The sequence below is a fragment of the Cervus canadensis genome, chromosome 2 (genome assembly GCF_019320065.1).
Source record: "Cervus canadensis isolate Bull #8, Minnesota chromosome 2, ASM1932006v1, whole genome shotgun sequence".
NCBI classification, from domain to species: Eukaryota; Metazoa; Chordata; class Mammalia; order Artiodactyla; family Cervidae; genus Cervus; species Cervus canadensis.
Window position 1 is genome coordinate 74007802 of NC_057387.1, and position 18169 is coordinate 74025970.

Below are 18169 nucleotides of genomic sequence, written 5' to 3' on the forward strand. Positions count from 1 at the left end.
CCTACATGAGCCAAGATGTCAGATCTGATTCACACAGATTTCAGCTCAGCCAGCCTTAACCTTACAACATAATCATGACCACCAGTACCAGAGTAACTCCTTCCAACTGCATGCCTTTTTCATTTTTGATCTCTAGTCTACTGCTATTCAAAGTGTTGTCTTCCATCCTGCAGCATTGGTATCACCCGGCAGCTTGTTTGAAATACAGAATTTTCTGACCTCATCCCAAACCAAAGCTGCAGTTAACAAGATCCCCCAGGTCATTTCTGTGGACACTAACGGTTGAGAAGCACTGCTCTAGTCTTTCAAACATGGAGGAATTGTTAAATACAGATCGTGGGGCCTCACTGGCAGAGTTTTTGATTCTATAGGTCTGGGCTGGGGCCTGATAATTTGAAAGTCTGGTTAAGTCTCCAGGTGACACTGATGCTGTTGGCATAGGAACCACCCTCTCTAGCTGTGCCCCCACTGTAATCATGCTGGTCAACACTGACATTTGTTCTTGATTTGATGGATATCATAGCAACACTCAACCTGGTGTTATGATCACCTAGATGAAACATGCCTAGGGTTGAACTATAGTTGAGTTTTGTTTTCAAACCAGTGGTTTTTAACCCATCTGCATGTTAGCATTACTCAGGGAGCTTTAAAATAATTGGATTCAACTTTAATTAGTTTGGAGTAGGGCCCAGGCATTACTATTTTTAAGATTTCTCAGATGATTCTGAGAAAAGCTAGGATTGAGAATCATTAAAATTCATAGGGCTTCTTTCTCAGTTACTCCCAGAGACATCTTTTCCATGTTACTATTAGCTCAAGATTTCTGCATTTTTCTGGTATAAATGGAAACTGATAAAGGTGATGGCCACAAACACCCAAAATTTGCTGGAAGGACATTCCTGGGATTACTTTACTGATAGGCAGAGAGTTTTATAATCATTTGAAAATCTCTCTCAGTCTTTTGCCTTTCATTTGCCTATAGTCTTTAAGACTTGTCAGCAAATACCAAAGCTACTCTTCTTTGCAACTTTTCATAATTGGACGTTTTACAAAAGTCTTTTTAGAAAATTACCTGGAACATAAGTTTTAAAAGAGAATAAAAGTGATCTCTTCCATACTGGATTCTCAAGTGAAAATGCCAAATTTACCACTTATTAAGTGGTAAGAACTAGGAAACAAGTTAGGGGCAAGTAGACATATTAAGAATGCCTTTTCTTTAGATGAATAGGAGCTTCTCATTAGAAGAATTACTTTCCTAAAAATAAATCCAAAAGAATATTCCTTTTAGAAGTATTTTTATGATAGAAGGATAAACTTGCATACAGGAAAGATAATGAAATATGAACAGAGAATATGGTTACAGCCTATAATGAAATTTAATCAGTCAAATTCTGTCTTCCTTAATTCAATATACATGTCTTATACTCTGTGTGACATTAGCCTGGCATAGAGATTAAGAAGATGGGGATTGTTTGTCACTGATTCACTGCAAAAGAATCTTCTTTCTCACTGCCTAATGCTACCTGAGTCCCAAATAGCTTGACCTTCATAGTTGTTACAGGAATCCACACTCACTGAAATGAGTGAAAAACCACAGGCCATTTAAAGGGACTCATATGAAGGAGGGAGATGAAACTAAACTCGTTAACTGGTGACTCCTAATGAAACACATTCATGGGAGGAAACTTTAGAAAATCTCTCTCAAACAGGGGGAAGGGGATTTAGAAAAAAAGACTTTTTAAATAAAAAACTGAATAGAGAAATTAAAAACAGAATACAGATGAAGACTGCATTGATAATCTAGATGATCAAATAAAGACACAATCTTATAAAAATACCCCCCTCCAAAATGAAAATCAGGTTAAAAAGAGACATGTATGTACAGTTTTAGGATACTCCATATGAAAATATACATTTAATACATAAATCAGGAGACAAGAAACAGATGGTGAGGAAATAAAAGAATTATAAGAAAAAAGTGTCATTTAAGACAGACTTCAATTTTCAGATCTAAAGCATTATCAAGTGCTAGACTCAACTTTACCATTGAGTAATGGTAAAATTACTCAATTTCAGACAGGGGAGAAAATAGCAGTTAATTACAAAGGAAAAGATAGCAAATAAGATTCATGTCTCATTTGTATGTCTGAGGCTAGAAAACAATAAAACCTTTCCAACTTTTAAATAGACTGGCAATCCAGGAATCTGCTATTTGGGTGAATCATAATTTATATTTGAGAAAACAGACACAAGTTTTTGGACTTGAAAGACTTTAGAATGTAATCTACTTATTTATTCTCCCTGAGGAACCTATTTGGAGAAATATTTTTATCCAAATTTAAATTAAATATGAATAAAATAAAGATCCAAACTGAGTGTCTTTATTACACAAAAATGTATTTGAAATTTTCCCATGGCACCTGAATGAAACTCTGGGTTTCCATCTCAAAATGGCTGCTCTGTAAAAACACAAAGCATTCCAAAGAATTACCGGGCAAGTGTTCCATAAGAGATTTCCAGTTGAGAAGAGGCAGCCTTGGCTTACCCGCCATGCTTCCACCTGAGCTGGACCTTTCTCTGGTTTTCTTTCGTGTGCCCGGGCCACTCGCATGGTCCATTCCAGGCCCATGCAACAACCTTCCTTTTCCAGCCCATGCAGCACAAATCAAGGCCTTTTTCTCTGCTCCCTTTAACTCAACTGCAACAGGATATAATTTCACAGGGGATTTTTCTAACTGTAAGACAAAAAGGGGGAGGGGAAGGGCTGAATGTTTTAAAAATCTACATAGCCCCAAACTATTACAACTTACAAAAAACAGATTTATAATTTTATGCTAGTGAAGTCACCTACCAAATTTATAACTCCAATTCCTCATATTTTTTGAGAACACAGTACTAGGAGCACACAAGTTTTATTCCTAGACTCTTATCCCCTCCATTCCTTCTTTCTACTGTTGGAAAAACTCTCCATAGGTGTCTTATATTTCTGTACATTTGTGAGCAAAAGCACTGGCTGCCTTTGTTCCTATCTTTTCTAGGACATTTGTATAGCAGACAGCCTTGGAAGACAAAGAAAGTGCCCTCCTCTGAGCAAGAGCAGGAATATTACTGTCCATTAAAAAGATCTGTGTTCCCTAAACTCAAGGTTCCATTCCTGTAACATAACCCAGCACGTGTGTTGATGTCATCTGGCCTTCTGCTCATTGCCCTGTGGAACTGGGGCTCAGAGAATTAATGCAGAAGATACCACTCCTATTGCTGTGTGTGATAGTCCTTTGTCTCTGACTCAGGAGTCTCATGTCTTCCAAAAGAGATGAAATTGTATCAGGCCAACTTGTTACTTTGTAAGTAGGGTCAAATCTGACTTTTCACAGCTCTTCATATCTGCTTGGAGGGAAGGATCTTGGGGTAGAATGACAGAAACCTCGCTGCTTCTCTTAAACTGAGTGGTAAACAAAATTGTGGCTTATTCCTCGGTGACTAATAGAGTATTCTTATCCAGGTGCCTCTGAGCTTAGAAGGAACCTATTTTATAGCTATTTTATCTATCCTATAAGTCTACCTGCTCCTAGGTAGCAGGATTTATAAATTAGTTATACCTAAACTAAGTCCACAAAATTAACCCATATAATAAAATTTTAAGTAAGAAAGAGAACAACATGATAAGGGATTATGTAAGCTAAAAATGACGTGATTAATTGAGGACAGAGTTTGTGTAAAGTTAATTTTACAAGTACCTAGCACTTAGTTCAGTTTCTTTTTTATAAATTAAGTGTGCATTTACTAAAGGACCAATAGATAAATAAGTAAATAAAGCTGTCATCTCCCAGGAATTCCACCAAACTTTGCTTTCCTCTCATAAGCACTTTGCATCTTTGAGAGTATTTTGCAAAATTAGCATGTTTAAGACCTCCCCAAAGAATGTTAAAATGACCATAATTTGAGAAATTGAAGGGGAAAAAAGGCAACAAAAAGGCACAGTACTAGTAATGGGAAAGGAGGAGCTATAAACATGGATGTAGAAGAAATTAAGATAATTATGAGTACTTTGCTTCCCAGTGGCTCCCAGTGGGTAAAGAATCTGCCTGCCATGCAGGAGATTCAGGAGACACAGGTTTGATTCTTGGGTCCAGAAGATCCCCTGGAGGAGGGCATGGCAACCCACTCCAGTATTCCTGCCTGGAGAATCCCATGGACAGAGGAGCCTGGCGGGCTACAGTCCATGTTGGATGCAAAGAGCTGGACATGACTGAAGCAGCTGAGCATGCCTATAACTACACTTCTTTGAAACATGAGTCTGGTAATGGAAGGTCTGGGAAACTATGAATGGTGAAAACAGAATTAACAACAAGAAGAAAACATAAATAAATCAACAGCTAGAAATATTTGAGAAAGCTGTCAGAAAACTATCTTTTACCAAAGCACCACCTTGAAGTTGTGTCAAGGGTGAGTTTCTTCAAAGAACTGTTTAAGTGGTTTCTGAGCATAGACAAAGATGAAATACTTCCAATTCTTCTCATAAAAATAACTTTGATCCTCAAGTCTGACCATGAGAATATAAAACCATTACAGTATTTCACTTATAGATTTTTTAAAAATCTAAAATAAAATATTAACTTAACCATTTCATTGTCTGTTCTCAACTCAGGACCATATAAAGCAGTTCTATATTTCTCCATTTCATCCTGACCATTTTTGGTTATTAAAAGTTTGTGCAGTTTAGTATTTTGATCCTACATATTAGTCAAGGCTTTCCCTTCCCCCATATGTAAGTCTAGTGACTTGGAGGACCTGAAGTGAAAAGGGTATGGCCAGCAATTTGATTCTTTCTGTCCTGACCTGTAAGTGGGGGTGGGTGTGATCTTCCTCCAGCACATCTCCTCCTCTTCCCTCTTTTAATCTTTTTTTTTTCCTTCTGTTAGGGGGACACTGTTGTGATAGAGCCAGCTCCCACCAATTCTTTAGAGCTGAGTGATGAATTTGCAGGGATTTTGTGAGATCATTGTTAAATACAGTCATTATTTAAATTAAATATGTAAACTAAAAATTCAATGACATATTAAAACAAATACTGAAAGTGCATCATTTCCTCATTATTTTTTTACATTTTATTATTATCTATTTTTTTGAAGTCCCGTAGTTTGCTTTTGTTACACCCAACAGAAGGTTCTATTTGTGCAAGTGATCAGACACTGGGAATTAGAGCTGGGAGGGGGCAGGAAAAGGGGAAAAATAGCCACATCCACTATCACAGATGGGTCTTCCCAGAACTACTGCGTGGGGGTGAAGGAGAGAGCCTGGAATTCATCACCTTCTCTTTCCTCCCTTCCTCCCTTCCTGACAGGGAGGCCTGTTGTACTACAGTTCATGGGTCACAAAGAATCAGACACAACTTGGCAACTAAACAATATATTCTGCAAATGTATTTGAAAAAATACCTTTGTTAGATAAGGATAAAAAAAATCATCTCCTTAACGAGACAGTCAACACCATTAGGGTGGAATACTTGACACATTCCCATTTAAATTAGAAATAGGATGCCCATTCTTACTAGTATACCTGACTATTGTGGAAGTATTTGTCAATGATATTACATAAGAACACGAGATAAAAATTTAATGTTTTGAAAGGAACAGATGAATTATTTTATGAAGATTAAATGATTGTTTACTGAAAATCCTAAAGAGAATAAACTCACTGGAGGTTATAAGATTTTAAGAAAGTTCAATGGAAATTTACCAAAACAATTTATACATTCAACAAATACTTAGTACACAGGTACTATGTGCCAGTCACTCTCCTGGGTGCTAGGAATACCACAGTGACCTAAACAAAGACCCTGCCCTCAATTTACATTCTAGGATAAGGTGGGAAGATAGAGAACAAACTAAATAAATAAATCAACATATAATTTAAATTTACTAGTGACAAATGCTATGAAGAAAAATACAGTAAATTAAGGGAATTAGGATTGATAGGGATTACTTTAGATGGGAGGGGATGAAAAAGACCTTTCTGGAAAGGTGAAAATTTGAGTAGAGACTTATGAAATATATCACTTATGATTTTAGTGAGTAAGCCTCTCATTATTTAGGGCAAGAATATTACAAGCAGAGGACAAAGCAAGGGCGAAGGTCCTGAAGTAGGAGCTCAAGTTCCTTTTCTTAAACCAAACAGACAGGGGACTTCCCTGGTGGTCCAGCGGCTAAGACTCTGTGCTCTCCATACAGGTAGCCCAGGTTCAATCCCTGGTCAGGGAACTAGATCCCACATGCAGTAACTAAGACCTGGCACAGCCAAACAAGTAAATAAATAAGATAAAAAAAAAAAAAAAAAACCAAACAGACAAAAAACTCACTCTGCTTCCATGTTGAGGGGAGGGGGAAGGGGTGCACAGAGAAGCCTGGAGGGGCATTCAATGGAAGCGCCTCTACTTAGAAATGTAAGAACTGAGGAAAGTTTCTGTCTTGCAATGAGAATTTGGAATTTTGTTTCAGTGTGACAGGAAATGGTAGGAGGGAAATGGCAATTTCATTTACATTTTATGGATGTCACCACGGCTTGTATTGGGACCGTTGGGCACAAGAGAGATAGCAGAGAGAGCAGACAGAAACAGGCTAGAGACGTGGAGAAGTAGTTCAGATGAGACATGAAGGGGCCTGGGAACTAGGACAGAAGTGATGAGGAAAGAAGCTGTTCAATCTGGAAGGTGTTTCAAAGAAAGATCCAGTGAGATTTGTTGAGGTATCAGGAATGGGGAATGAGAGAAACAGAAGTCAAAGATGACTGCAGAATACACTTGAAATCTGAAAGAATTGGTATAGACCATCTTATTTATGAAGCAGAAATAGAGTCACAGATATAGAAAACAAATACACAGATACCAAGGGGAAGGGGGATGGGTGGGAAGAATTGAGAGATTGGGATTGACATATAGATGCTATCGATCCTATGTATAATATAGATAACTAGTGGGAACATACTGTATAGCATATGGAGCTCTCCTCAATGGCCTTGTTGACCTAAATGGGAAGTAAATCCAAAAAGAGAGTGGGTATATGTATATGTGGGCTTCCCCAGTGCCTCAGTGGAAAAGAATCTGCCTGAAATGCAGGAGACACAGAAGATGAGGGTTCACTCACTCAGTCCGGAAGATCCCCTGGAGGAGGGCATGGCAACCCACTCCAGTATTCTTGTCAGGAAAAATCCCACGGACAGAGGACTCTGGCGGGTCCATGGGGTCACAGAGAGTCAGACATGACTAAAGCAATTGAGCATGCACACAGAAGTATGTGTTTGGCTGATTCACTTTGCTGTACAACAGAAACTAACACAAAATCGTAAAGCAACTATAATTTTTATTTATAACAATAAAATTTTTAAAACAAACAGGAACAAACTTGAGTGCAGAATTTTGGCCTAACCCTCTGGTTGAATGGAATTGAGAAAACCTGGGTGAGAAACAGATTGGAAAGGAAGTGAAAGCAAACATTTGGTTTTGAATATAAGTTTGAAATTCCCACAACACATCTAATGCAGAAGTCATGAAGCAGCTGGATTCATACATCTGGAATTCAGGGGAGAATTTGGGGTCTGTATGAAAAATCTGGAGAATACCAATCTACAGATAATATTTAAAGGTGGAGGACTAGATGATATAAACTAGAGATGAGTGTCTGAGGTCTAAGTCATAGTATTTAAAGGTCAGAAATACCATGAATTATATGGTAGTATTAACTTCCTTATATACCATCAATAGTCAAAGAATTTAGAGGACAGAACTTTTTGTTCACAGTAAGTAGATGTCATGATCCTATCTGGCATACTGTTCTGGAACCTGAACTGACCCTAAATCCATATCCCACTGCTTGACTAGAGTTGGCAGTGTTCCTAATATTTAATTTAACATATTTCTAAGGTATTTTTCTAAAAGGGTCAATATAGCTTTTTTTTTTTTCAATTTTTTTCAATATAGCTTTTGAACAGTAGTTTCCTCAGTGCCCTCAATCCTGTAACACCAGCAGTTTTCTCTATTTCTTTCTTACTAATATTTTCAGTTTCTGCTTAATCAGTCCCAGTCTTTTACACTGTACGATAATAAATTAAAACAACAACATTCAAATTTATATAACTGGGCCTTGACCACATTTCTTCAGAGGTATGTTTTAAGTTAATTTATAAATTTTCTGATTATTTTAATTTAGATTAATTTTCTTTCTTTCAGATCTGTCTCCTTCAAAAATATGCCTGAACCTAAAAAAAGTGATTTTCAAAACTCAAATTTAAGACCACCCTTTTTGCCAACAAACATAAAAACTCAGGAAATCAAGTCAATAGGTAATGTTTTGTGTAACATATTTGCCTCTCTTTCGATGTATTGAATGCTTTTGTTTACTACTTTATTATTTATTAGTTTGTCTTATAGTTCTTATAATTTGTCTTATAAGTTCTTACCATTTGATGCTTCTGTTGAAAGCATTTTCTTGAAAATGCTTGGGAAAGATTTCAGTGAGCTATCAAGAAGGACTTCCTAGGAGAAAGAGATGATAAATATCAGAATAGGCAATTTGTACAATTCACAAAAAATTCATATTTTTATGTTTATTTTGCTAGAAAGAAAATATTTGGATTTCCTTTCAACTCAATCCTGAATTTTCTTATTATTGTTTTTAAAAAAATCACTCAAGCCTGGACATCTTGCTTAGTAGAAACTTACTTTATAGGGACTGTAAAAGAATTCACTTTCCTAAAAACTTAAGGAATCTGTAAGCTAGGAACCAGCATCACAGTTCCTCAGAGAATCTGGGTGATTTATGTCATCTTTGTTCTTTCTCTGACATTATCAGAAAAACGTCTGATTGTGTTGTTCTCATCAACAACCTTGACTGAGAGGCCTTGCTTCCATGTTGTCCCATTTGCCTCATTTCTGTTACTCTTCATAATCTGATTCCTCAGAAGATTCGTTTACATATACTCTCTACTCCTTCAGCTTTTGTTCAAACTTCAACCTGCTGCAATTTGTTTTTCTGCCTCTACCATCCTACTAAAGCTACCCTGAATAAGGGTACCAATGGTCTCCGTGTTGCTAAATCCAAAGGATTTTTGTTTTTGTTTTCTTCCACTTCTCAACACCAGTGTAGTTAGTTCATCACTCCCTCCTTCTTAAAACTCTGTTTTTCTGCTATCTCGCCTCTTCTCAGTCTCTATTCTTAATTTCTCTTCTCCATCCTTAAAGTACTGTATTTGCTGAGAGCTCAGTCTTGAGCCTGCCTCTGTTTCTACACTGTCTCCTCTTAGGGAATCTAATCCAGTCTTATAGTTTAAAATACCATAGAAATATCATTAAATCCTTCATTTGTATCTCAGTCCAGACTAATCCTCTGAAGAACAGATGCCTATACTGAAGTGCCTATTTGATACCTCCACTTAAACTTCTCACTACATCTTAAACCTTATATCCAGAACTGGTCTCATGATTCCTTATCCTAACTGTCCTTGAATACTTTCTCCCATTCCCCCTGCCCCTCAACAGCATTCCATTCTCAGTACTTTGGATCAAAGTGCACCAAGTGACTCCAGTCTAAAACCTAGAAGCCAGGCCCTCCCTGGTGGTTCAGTGGTTAAGACTTCGCCTTCCAGTGCAGGGGGTGAAAGTCTGATACCTGGTCGGGGAGCTAAGATTCCATACGCCTCACAGCCAAAAAACCAAAACATAAAACAGAAACAATATTGTAACAAATTCGATAAATGCTTTTAAAAAATGATCCACATAAAAAAATCTTTTAAAAATAAATAAAATAATAAAGCCTAGAAGCCATCCTTCATCTCCCCTTTTCTTCCTCTCCAAAATTCAATACATAAACAAGTTCTTTTCATTCTAACTCATCTTGAATTAATCTATTTTCACTGTTTCTGCTATCACCACTCTAATCCAAATCATCATTTTTGTGTGTCAACTATAGTAGCTTGCTGACAGGTATTTCTTCTTTCATTCTTGCCTTCTTTCTAATCAATTTCCTTCTTTTTTTTTGTTAAACCATTTTAAGTTATGAAATAGCATACATTATAAAAAGTGAATATAGCATAAAATATACAATATAACAATCAATTATAAAAATAAACACCGATATAACCATATTGCAAGTCAAGAAATAGACCATTGCCAACATCCCATAAAACCATTTGACTTTTTCCAAATCACTTTTCCCTTCCTTGTCCCTGGGGGTTACTACTGTCTTGATTTCTGTGGTCATCACTTCCTTTTCTTTACATTTTTACCGCCTATTTTTTTAATCTCTACAAAATATAGTTTGCTTGGTTTTTACTGTACATGATTGAAACCATGCCATATGCATTCATTTGTATTTTCTTTTTCTTTCTTCTAAGCATTGTTTGTAACATTCACTCACATTGTTGTGTGGAGGCATAGTTCTTTCATTTTCATTGTTGTTAAGTATTCCATCACACGGCTATATCACCGTTTATCCATACCACTCTTGAAATTTGGGGATTTACTTTGTCATTGCAATGCTGAAATGAATATTTTTTAATGCATCCTGCTACATTTGTGTAGAAGTTTCTTGAGAGTGTATATCCAGAATTTACATTACCAGGGTTGCTTATCTTCAACAATAGATCATGACTACTTTCCATCATATATTGGATAATGGTAAAGGTGTTTTTACCAACTTATGCTCTCATCAGATTTGTGAGGGTTCTTTTTATTCTGCTTTCTAACACTTGAAATTGCAAGTTTTTAATTTTAGCAATCTACTAGGTATATAATAGTATACCATTATGGTTTATTTGCATTTCTGTGATTACTAGTAAGTTTGAAAATTTTTTCATAAACTATTGACAAATTGGATTTATACTTTTGGAAATCATCTAAGTTTTACCTTATTTTAAATTTAGCTTTTTGCTCTTTTCTCCTTGATTTTTAAATATATTCTTTTTACTCATTCTTTGTTGGTTTTGTGTATTGTGAATATATTCATCTTTTCTGTGAGTTTCTTTTCTTTCTCTTTTTGTTGTCTTTTTCATGAACAGGATTCTTCTACTTTAATAAGGTCAAAAATACAAAATCTTCCCCTGTTTGATAAGTACTTTTTGTTCCATATCTAAGAAATCTTTTCCTACTTCGTGGTCCTGAATATCTTTTGCTACTTATCTTGCAAAAGATTTTTGTTCTTCTTTTGCAAGTCTATCTGGAATTACATTTTGAGTGAAGCAAAGGTCAAATCTGGATTCCCAGGTGGTACAGTAGTAAGAATATGCCTGCCAATGCAGGAGATGCAGGAGACACAGGTTTAATCACTGGGTCCAGTCACTGGGTCAAGAAGATACCCTGGAGGAGGGCACGGCAACCCACTCCAGTATTCTTGCCTGGGAAATCCCATGGACAACGGAGCCTGGCGGGCTATAGTCCAGGGGTTACAAACAGGCAGATACAACTGAGCATGCATGCACATCCCAAGGGTCAAATGTAGTTTTTGTTCTCATGAATACCCAGCTATCCCAGCATGATATTAAAAAGACTATTCTTTCCCTAATGCTCTGGACTCTGTTCTGGAGCTCTTATTCTGTTTCATTCAATTATTTATCCATTTCAATATCAATACCATACAACATTAATTTCTATATCTTAAAATAACCCTTGATATCTGGTAAAGCAAGTCTTCCCACCTTGTTCTTCAATAGTATCATGATTTTTTTTCTGTTTTCCATTATGATTTCTTCTTCTGACCCATTAGTTATTTAGAAGTTATATCTTAATTCAAAATATATGAGGCTTTTCTAATTATCTTTTGTTTATAAGTTTTTAGCACAATTACACTGCAGATTGAGGATATACTCCATAGAATTTCAGTCCTGTGTAATTAGTTAACACTTGCATTTTCACCCAGTACATGGTCAATTGTTGGAAATGTTCAGTATGTGCTTGAAAATAATGTATATTCTGCAGCTATTGGGTGCAGTTTTCAATATATGTCTTTTAGGTCAAATTTCTTCATTGTGTTTTTCAACTCTTCTATATCCTTAATGATTTTTCTGCTTACTTATTCTGTCAGTTGCCAAGAAATTTCAGACTTATTGACTTTTCCTTGTAGTGTTATCGAATTTTGCTTTAAAGATCTTGAATACTATTTTGGCTGTCTTATTAATTGTATGAAATTATAGAATTATTACATATTTCTAGTGAATTGAATCTTTTTAAATTATGAAGTGCTTATCTTATTATCAAAAATTACTATAGTTACCCCTGCTTTCTTTTGGCTAACATTTACATGATATATCTTTTCTATCATCTTGTTACCATGATTTCTGTAACATTATCATCGATCTCTGATATAAGAGACATCTCTTGTAAACATCAAATTGTTAGATTTTAAAATCTACTCTGTAATCTTTGTTTTTGAAATGGAGCACTTAGTCCATTTGCACTTAATGTAACTACTCATATCTTTGGATTTAAATCTGTCATCTTATTTTGTTCTTTCTGTCTCTCTTATTGATTCTTTTTTGGTCCTCTTATGTCTTATTTAGGACTGAGTTTTTTAAATTTAAACTTTTCTCCTTTACTAATTTGGAAGTTATGTACTCTTTTTCTATTCCTCAAATGATTATCCTTTAATCCTAAATGATTTAATCCTAAAGTGATTATCCTATAATCATTTAAATGATTATCAAGCTATAGTGTTACCCTCCTTCTGAACAATAAAAGAATCTTAGAACATGTTAATTATTTTACTGCCATACTAAGTTTTGTGTTATTACTGAAGTCCAAAGTCTCACCTAAATATCTTCTAAATCAGCTGTGGGGAGACTCAGTATGATTGCTCCTAAGGTAAAATTCCAGCTTGAACCTGTGGAATCAAACAAATTATGTGCTTCCAAAATACACGACGGGACAGGAATGGGATAGACATTCTCATTCCAAAAGGGAGAAATAAGAAAGAAGAAAGGAGTGATAAATCAAAAAAAAGTTTGAAACCCACTAAGACAAACTTTATGGATACTAAGTTTCAAGAATAATCCTCTTTGGCTTCATGCTCTGCCTTCCTGAGCAACCAGGGCAGAGGTCCTGCTCTCAAAACTCTACTGGGTAGAGAAGGGTCACACCTCTCCCACCACCCCACTGGGACTCTGGTAGGCCAGAATTCCTTCCCCAGGACTTTATCTAGTGGGAGTGCTGGCCTCCTCCCAAGGGTTTGGCAGGCAGAAACTGGGGCAGGCCTGATGATCTCTGAGTCACCTTCATAGTCTTTCTTCCCTTGTCTTAAGGAATAACATATTTGCAGTGGATTGCTCTGTGGTCCTATCCTGTAAAAGCCAAGAAGTCTGACAGCCTTTCTTCGTTTTATCCTGTCTTTATCCCTTTCATTTCAAACTGGCAGTGTCTTTGCTGGGATGTCTGATCAGGTCCATGTTTCACCCCCATGCTAATCTCCTTAACTCTTTATCAGATGTCCACCACATCCTTAATGTTCTCTTTTGAGCATGCTTTCTCACTTTTGTAATATGAGAATTTTCTAAATTTGTAAATTCTGCTTCCTTTTGCTTAATGATTTTGCCTTCAGTTCATTTCTCTTATCTTGCATTTTACTTCAGGCAGCCAGGAGAAACCAAGACTCTCCTTTAACACTTTGCTTAGAAAGCTCAGCTATCCAACTTCATCACTCACAAAAAACTACAATAGAAACACAATTCAGCTAAGTTCTTTGCCACTTTTTAACAAAGATTACCTTTTCTCCAGTGTTCCTCATTTCTGTCTAAGACCCCATCAGAATGGCCTTTACCATCCCTATTTCTACCAACATTTCTGCATTTGGTAATTCATGTATTTTCTATTAAAAATGGAAGGCTTCTCTACAGCTCTCTTCTCTCTTTCTGACTTCTTACCAGAATTGCCTTTAAAATCTCTTCACTGGCTGTATTGGCTTCTTCTAGGATGCACCTCAGAACAGTTTCAACCTCTACCCCGCTAGCCAATTCCAAAGGTACTTTTATATCTTTTGGTATTTGTTACAGTATCTCTCAGTCCCCAATTCTCTCTTTATTCAGGCTACTAGAGCAGACTACTGTAAACTGAGAGACTTAAAACAACAAACGTTTATTTCTCACGGTTCTGGAGGACGGAAGTCTGAGATCAGGGTGCCAGTAGAGTCCGGTTCTGGCGAGAGCCTTCTGGTTTTCAGATAGTCACCTTCATCCTTTATTCTCACGTGGTGGAGAGAGAGCATTAATCTCATCACAGGCATTCTACCCTTATCTCCTCATCTAAACCTAATTACCTCCCAAAGGCCCACTTCCCCAAACTAACACATTGAGAACTAGAACTTCAACATACGAATTTTGGGAGGAACACAAACATTCAATCCATGGCAACTACTCTATCTATTGATAAATTATACCTCCCTCTAATGCTATTTCTCACCAAAATCTGTCTGTGTCACAGCGTGCATCTCAGTTGTTCACTCTTTTTCTTTATTTAATCCTTTTCGGCATTATCCACTAAAATGTGTGCATCATTGGGCAGAAATCACAATTCCAGAGTCCAACACCAGTTTCTGGCACATTGCAGGTGATCAACAAATAACTGTTGATTGAAGGAATACCAGATGTAAGTTTGTTACATCTATTATCTCATTTATTTTATTTTATTTTTTTATTTTTATTTTTTTATTAGTTGGAGGCTAATTACTTCACAGCATTTCAGTGGGTTTTGTCATACATTGATATGAATCAGCCATAGATTTACACGTATTCCCCATCCCGATCCCCCCTCCCACCTCCCTCTCCACCCAATTCCTCTGGGTCTTCCCAGTGCACCAGGCCCGAGCACTTGTCTCATGCATCCCACCTGGGCTGGTGATCTGTTTCACCATAGATAGTATACATGCTGTTCTTTTGAAACATCCCACCCTCACCTTCTCCCACAGAGTTCAAAAGTCTATTCTGTATTTCTGTGTCTCTTTTTCTGTTTTGCATATAGGGTTATCGTTACCATCTTTCTAAATTCCATATATATGTGTAGTATGCTGTAATGTTCTTTCTTCTTTCTGGCTACTTCACTCTGTATAAGGGGCTCCAGTTTCATCATGCATCTCATTAGGACTGTTCAAATGAATTCTTTTTAACGGCTGAGTTAATATTCCATGGTGTATATTGTACCACAGCTTCCTTATCCATTCATCTGCTGATGGGCATCTAGGTTGCTTCCATGTCCTGGCTATTATAAACAGTGCTGCGATGAACATTGGGGTCACGTGTCTCTTTCAGATCTGGTTTCCTCAGTGTGTATGCCCAGAAGTGGGATTGCTGGGTCATATGGCAGTTCTATTTCCAGTTTTTTAAGAAATCTCCACACTGTTTTCCATAGCGGCCTGTACTAGCTTGCATTCCCACCAGCAGTGTAGAGGGTTCCCTTTTCTCCACACCTCTCCAGCATTTATTGCTTGTAGACTTTTGGATAGCAGCCATCCTGACTGGCGTGTAATGGTACCTCATTGTGGTTTTGATTTGCATTTCTCTAATAATGAGTGATGTTGAGCATCTTTTCATGTGTTTGTTAGCCATCTGTATGTCTTCTTTGGAGAAATGTCTGTTTAGTTCTTTGGCCCATTTTTTGATTGGGTCATTTATTTTTCTGGAATTGAGCTGCAGGAGTTGCTTGTATATTTTTGAGATTAATCCTTTGTCTGTTTCTTCATTTGCTATTATTTTCTCCCAATCTGAGGGCTGTCTTTTCACCTTACTTATAGTTTCCTTTTTATCTCATTTAATATCCTTTATATCTCATTTATTTCACCTTACTTATAGTTTCCTTTTTATCTCATTTAATATCCTTTATATCTCATTTATTTCCTTTATATCTCATTTAATCCTCACAGCATCCCTGTTACATAAGTACTATTGTTTCCATTTAACAGATGGGGAAACTAAGACTCAGAGAGGTAAAATGATTTTTCTGAAACTAATTAACTCACAAACAGAAAAGTAGCTTCTGGTCCCAGTCTCTGCTGCTGTTGCTGCTGACAGAAGCAAGCTTCAAGTCTGGGACTCTCTGCTGCTCCGTCTCTTTGTCAAGTCCGATTCTTTGCAATCCCATAGACCACAGCCCACCAGGCTCCTCTGTTCATGGGATTCTCCAGTCAAGAATACTGTAGTGTGTTGTCATGCTCTCCTCCAGAAGATCTTCCTGACTCAGGGATTGAACCTGTGTCTCATGCATTGCAGGAGGATTCTTTACCACTAAGCCACCAGGAAACCCAAGAAGTCCCAGGCTATCTTCCTCCAAAGTCTGTATGCTTCACCCTACATTATACCTACTTTTTAAAAAATCCGTTAAATGATAATCCAAATTAGGAAAATTCATAATTGGAGTTGGGGGATTTAGGTTGAAGGCAATAATTCTCTTTTCAAAGAAATTAATGAAGAGATTTATTTGACTATCAACTATGATTCTATTTATTTAGAAATCAGTTTTTTCTAAGAAAATAGAGCTTTACTGTATAACAGTAACTGAAAGTTATATTCTGTTACTAGAAATTTGTTTTAAAAGCAAATTATTCTAGAATATATTTAGCTCTAACAAACTGCATTTCCAAAAAAATTTACAAGTAGAGAAAATGGTTTGTTGAGTTAAATTAGAAGTAATCTAATAATATAGAAATATCATTTATGTTTGGATTTGTTTCTTTAGAGCCAGTAGAAGAATATCTAAAATCAAGATCTATTAGATCTTTTCATTATCTTAAGGATATACCTGAGGTAGGTTTAATTTGTATACTTACAATTATTTAATAGAAATACAGATTATCTCTAATAGTTTTATGCATTTTTCTACAAATTTGAAATTCAAATGAATTTTAAGATTCAGAAAGACAAAATTTTAAATGATTTCACCTCTTATGTAAAACTTTAAATATGGAAATAATAAAGAAAATAATATATTTGTTGTACTGGCAATACAGTAAAAATTATTTTTTGAATGTGTGAAGTACTAGCATTTATCATAAAGTCTGTTAAGACAGGGCCTCATAGAAAATTATACATACATAACTTAAATATTTTATTTTAATTTAGAATATGAAAATATACATCCATTTGTTAATCTTTTGATATGTAGCCAAGACCATTTTTGTTATAGTTATTTAGCTCATATAATTACAATATTGATGATTATATTAAGTTTAGAAACAATTCTATTGGGAAATTTTTTTTTAATTGGTTTTACTGAAGTATAGTTTGTTTGCAATGTAGTGTTAATTGCTGCTGTATAGCCAAGTGATTCAGTTATACATACATATACATTCTTTTCATATTCTTTGGCATTATGGTTTATCACAAGATATTGAATATGGTTCTCTGTGCCACACAGTAGGACCTTGGTGTTTATCCATTCTACATATGTGGGTGCTTGCGTGCTTATTTGCTTCAGTTGTGACTGACACTTTGTGACCCTAGGCACTATAGCCTGCCAGGCTCCTCAGTCCATGGTATTCTCCAAGCAAGAATACTGGAGTGGGTTGCCATTCCCTCTTCCAGGGGATCTTCCTGACCCAGGGATGGAACCCACCTCTCCTGTATCGTAGACAGACTCTTTACCCATTGAATCACCTGGGAAGCCCTATTCTACATATAACAGTTTTCATCTGCTAACCCCAAACTCCCAATTCGTCCCTCCCCCACACCTCTCCCTCTTGGCAGCCCCAAGTCTGTTCTCTATGTCTGTAGTAACAACACTTTTGACTCTCGCTGACCACTTGAGCTGAGGTACACAGGCATCCTGTAAAGTGACCAACCAGCCTTGACCATTGAGCATGCCTGGATATCATTCAGGTTTTATTAGAAAGAGAAATTAATACAGAGAATCATCAAAGGAAATTCAAAAAGAGTCTCTTAGGTGTTATTATTAACAACACAGTTTATTGCAAATAGGGAGAATGAAACATGAAGAAATACATACTTTGCGCCATAATTAATAACAAATTATCATTTTGTTGAATAGTTACTGCTTTTTGTAATTTTAAAAAATATTGATAAAATACAGTGTCTGGATTATTAGTTTTATCCTTATTGACATGTGGCTAATAAGAGCACTAAGTCCTTCCACCTATTCTTCCTATTCTAATTTCCTCTTTGCAGAAGCAATGAAGTTTAATCT

At 36.3% G+C, this 18169-nt stretch overlaps 1 protein-coding gene across 2 annotated transcripts in view; it reads left to right on the plus strand.

Moving 5' to 3' along the window:
• The window catches only part of C2H1orf141 (chromosome 2 C1orf141 homolog), a 56154-nt gene that overhangs the window by 19295 nt on the left and 18690 nt on the right, over positions 1-18169 (plus strand). For both annotated transcript variants that reach the window (XM_043461024.1, XM_043461023.1), the window contains exons 4-5: positions 8225-8337; positions 16706-16773. In XM_043461024.1, the coding sequence (XP_043316959.1) occupies positions 8225-8337; positions 16706-16773 (181 nt within the window). The remainder of the gene's footprint in view (positions 1-8224; positions 8338-16705; positions 16774-18169) is intronic.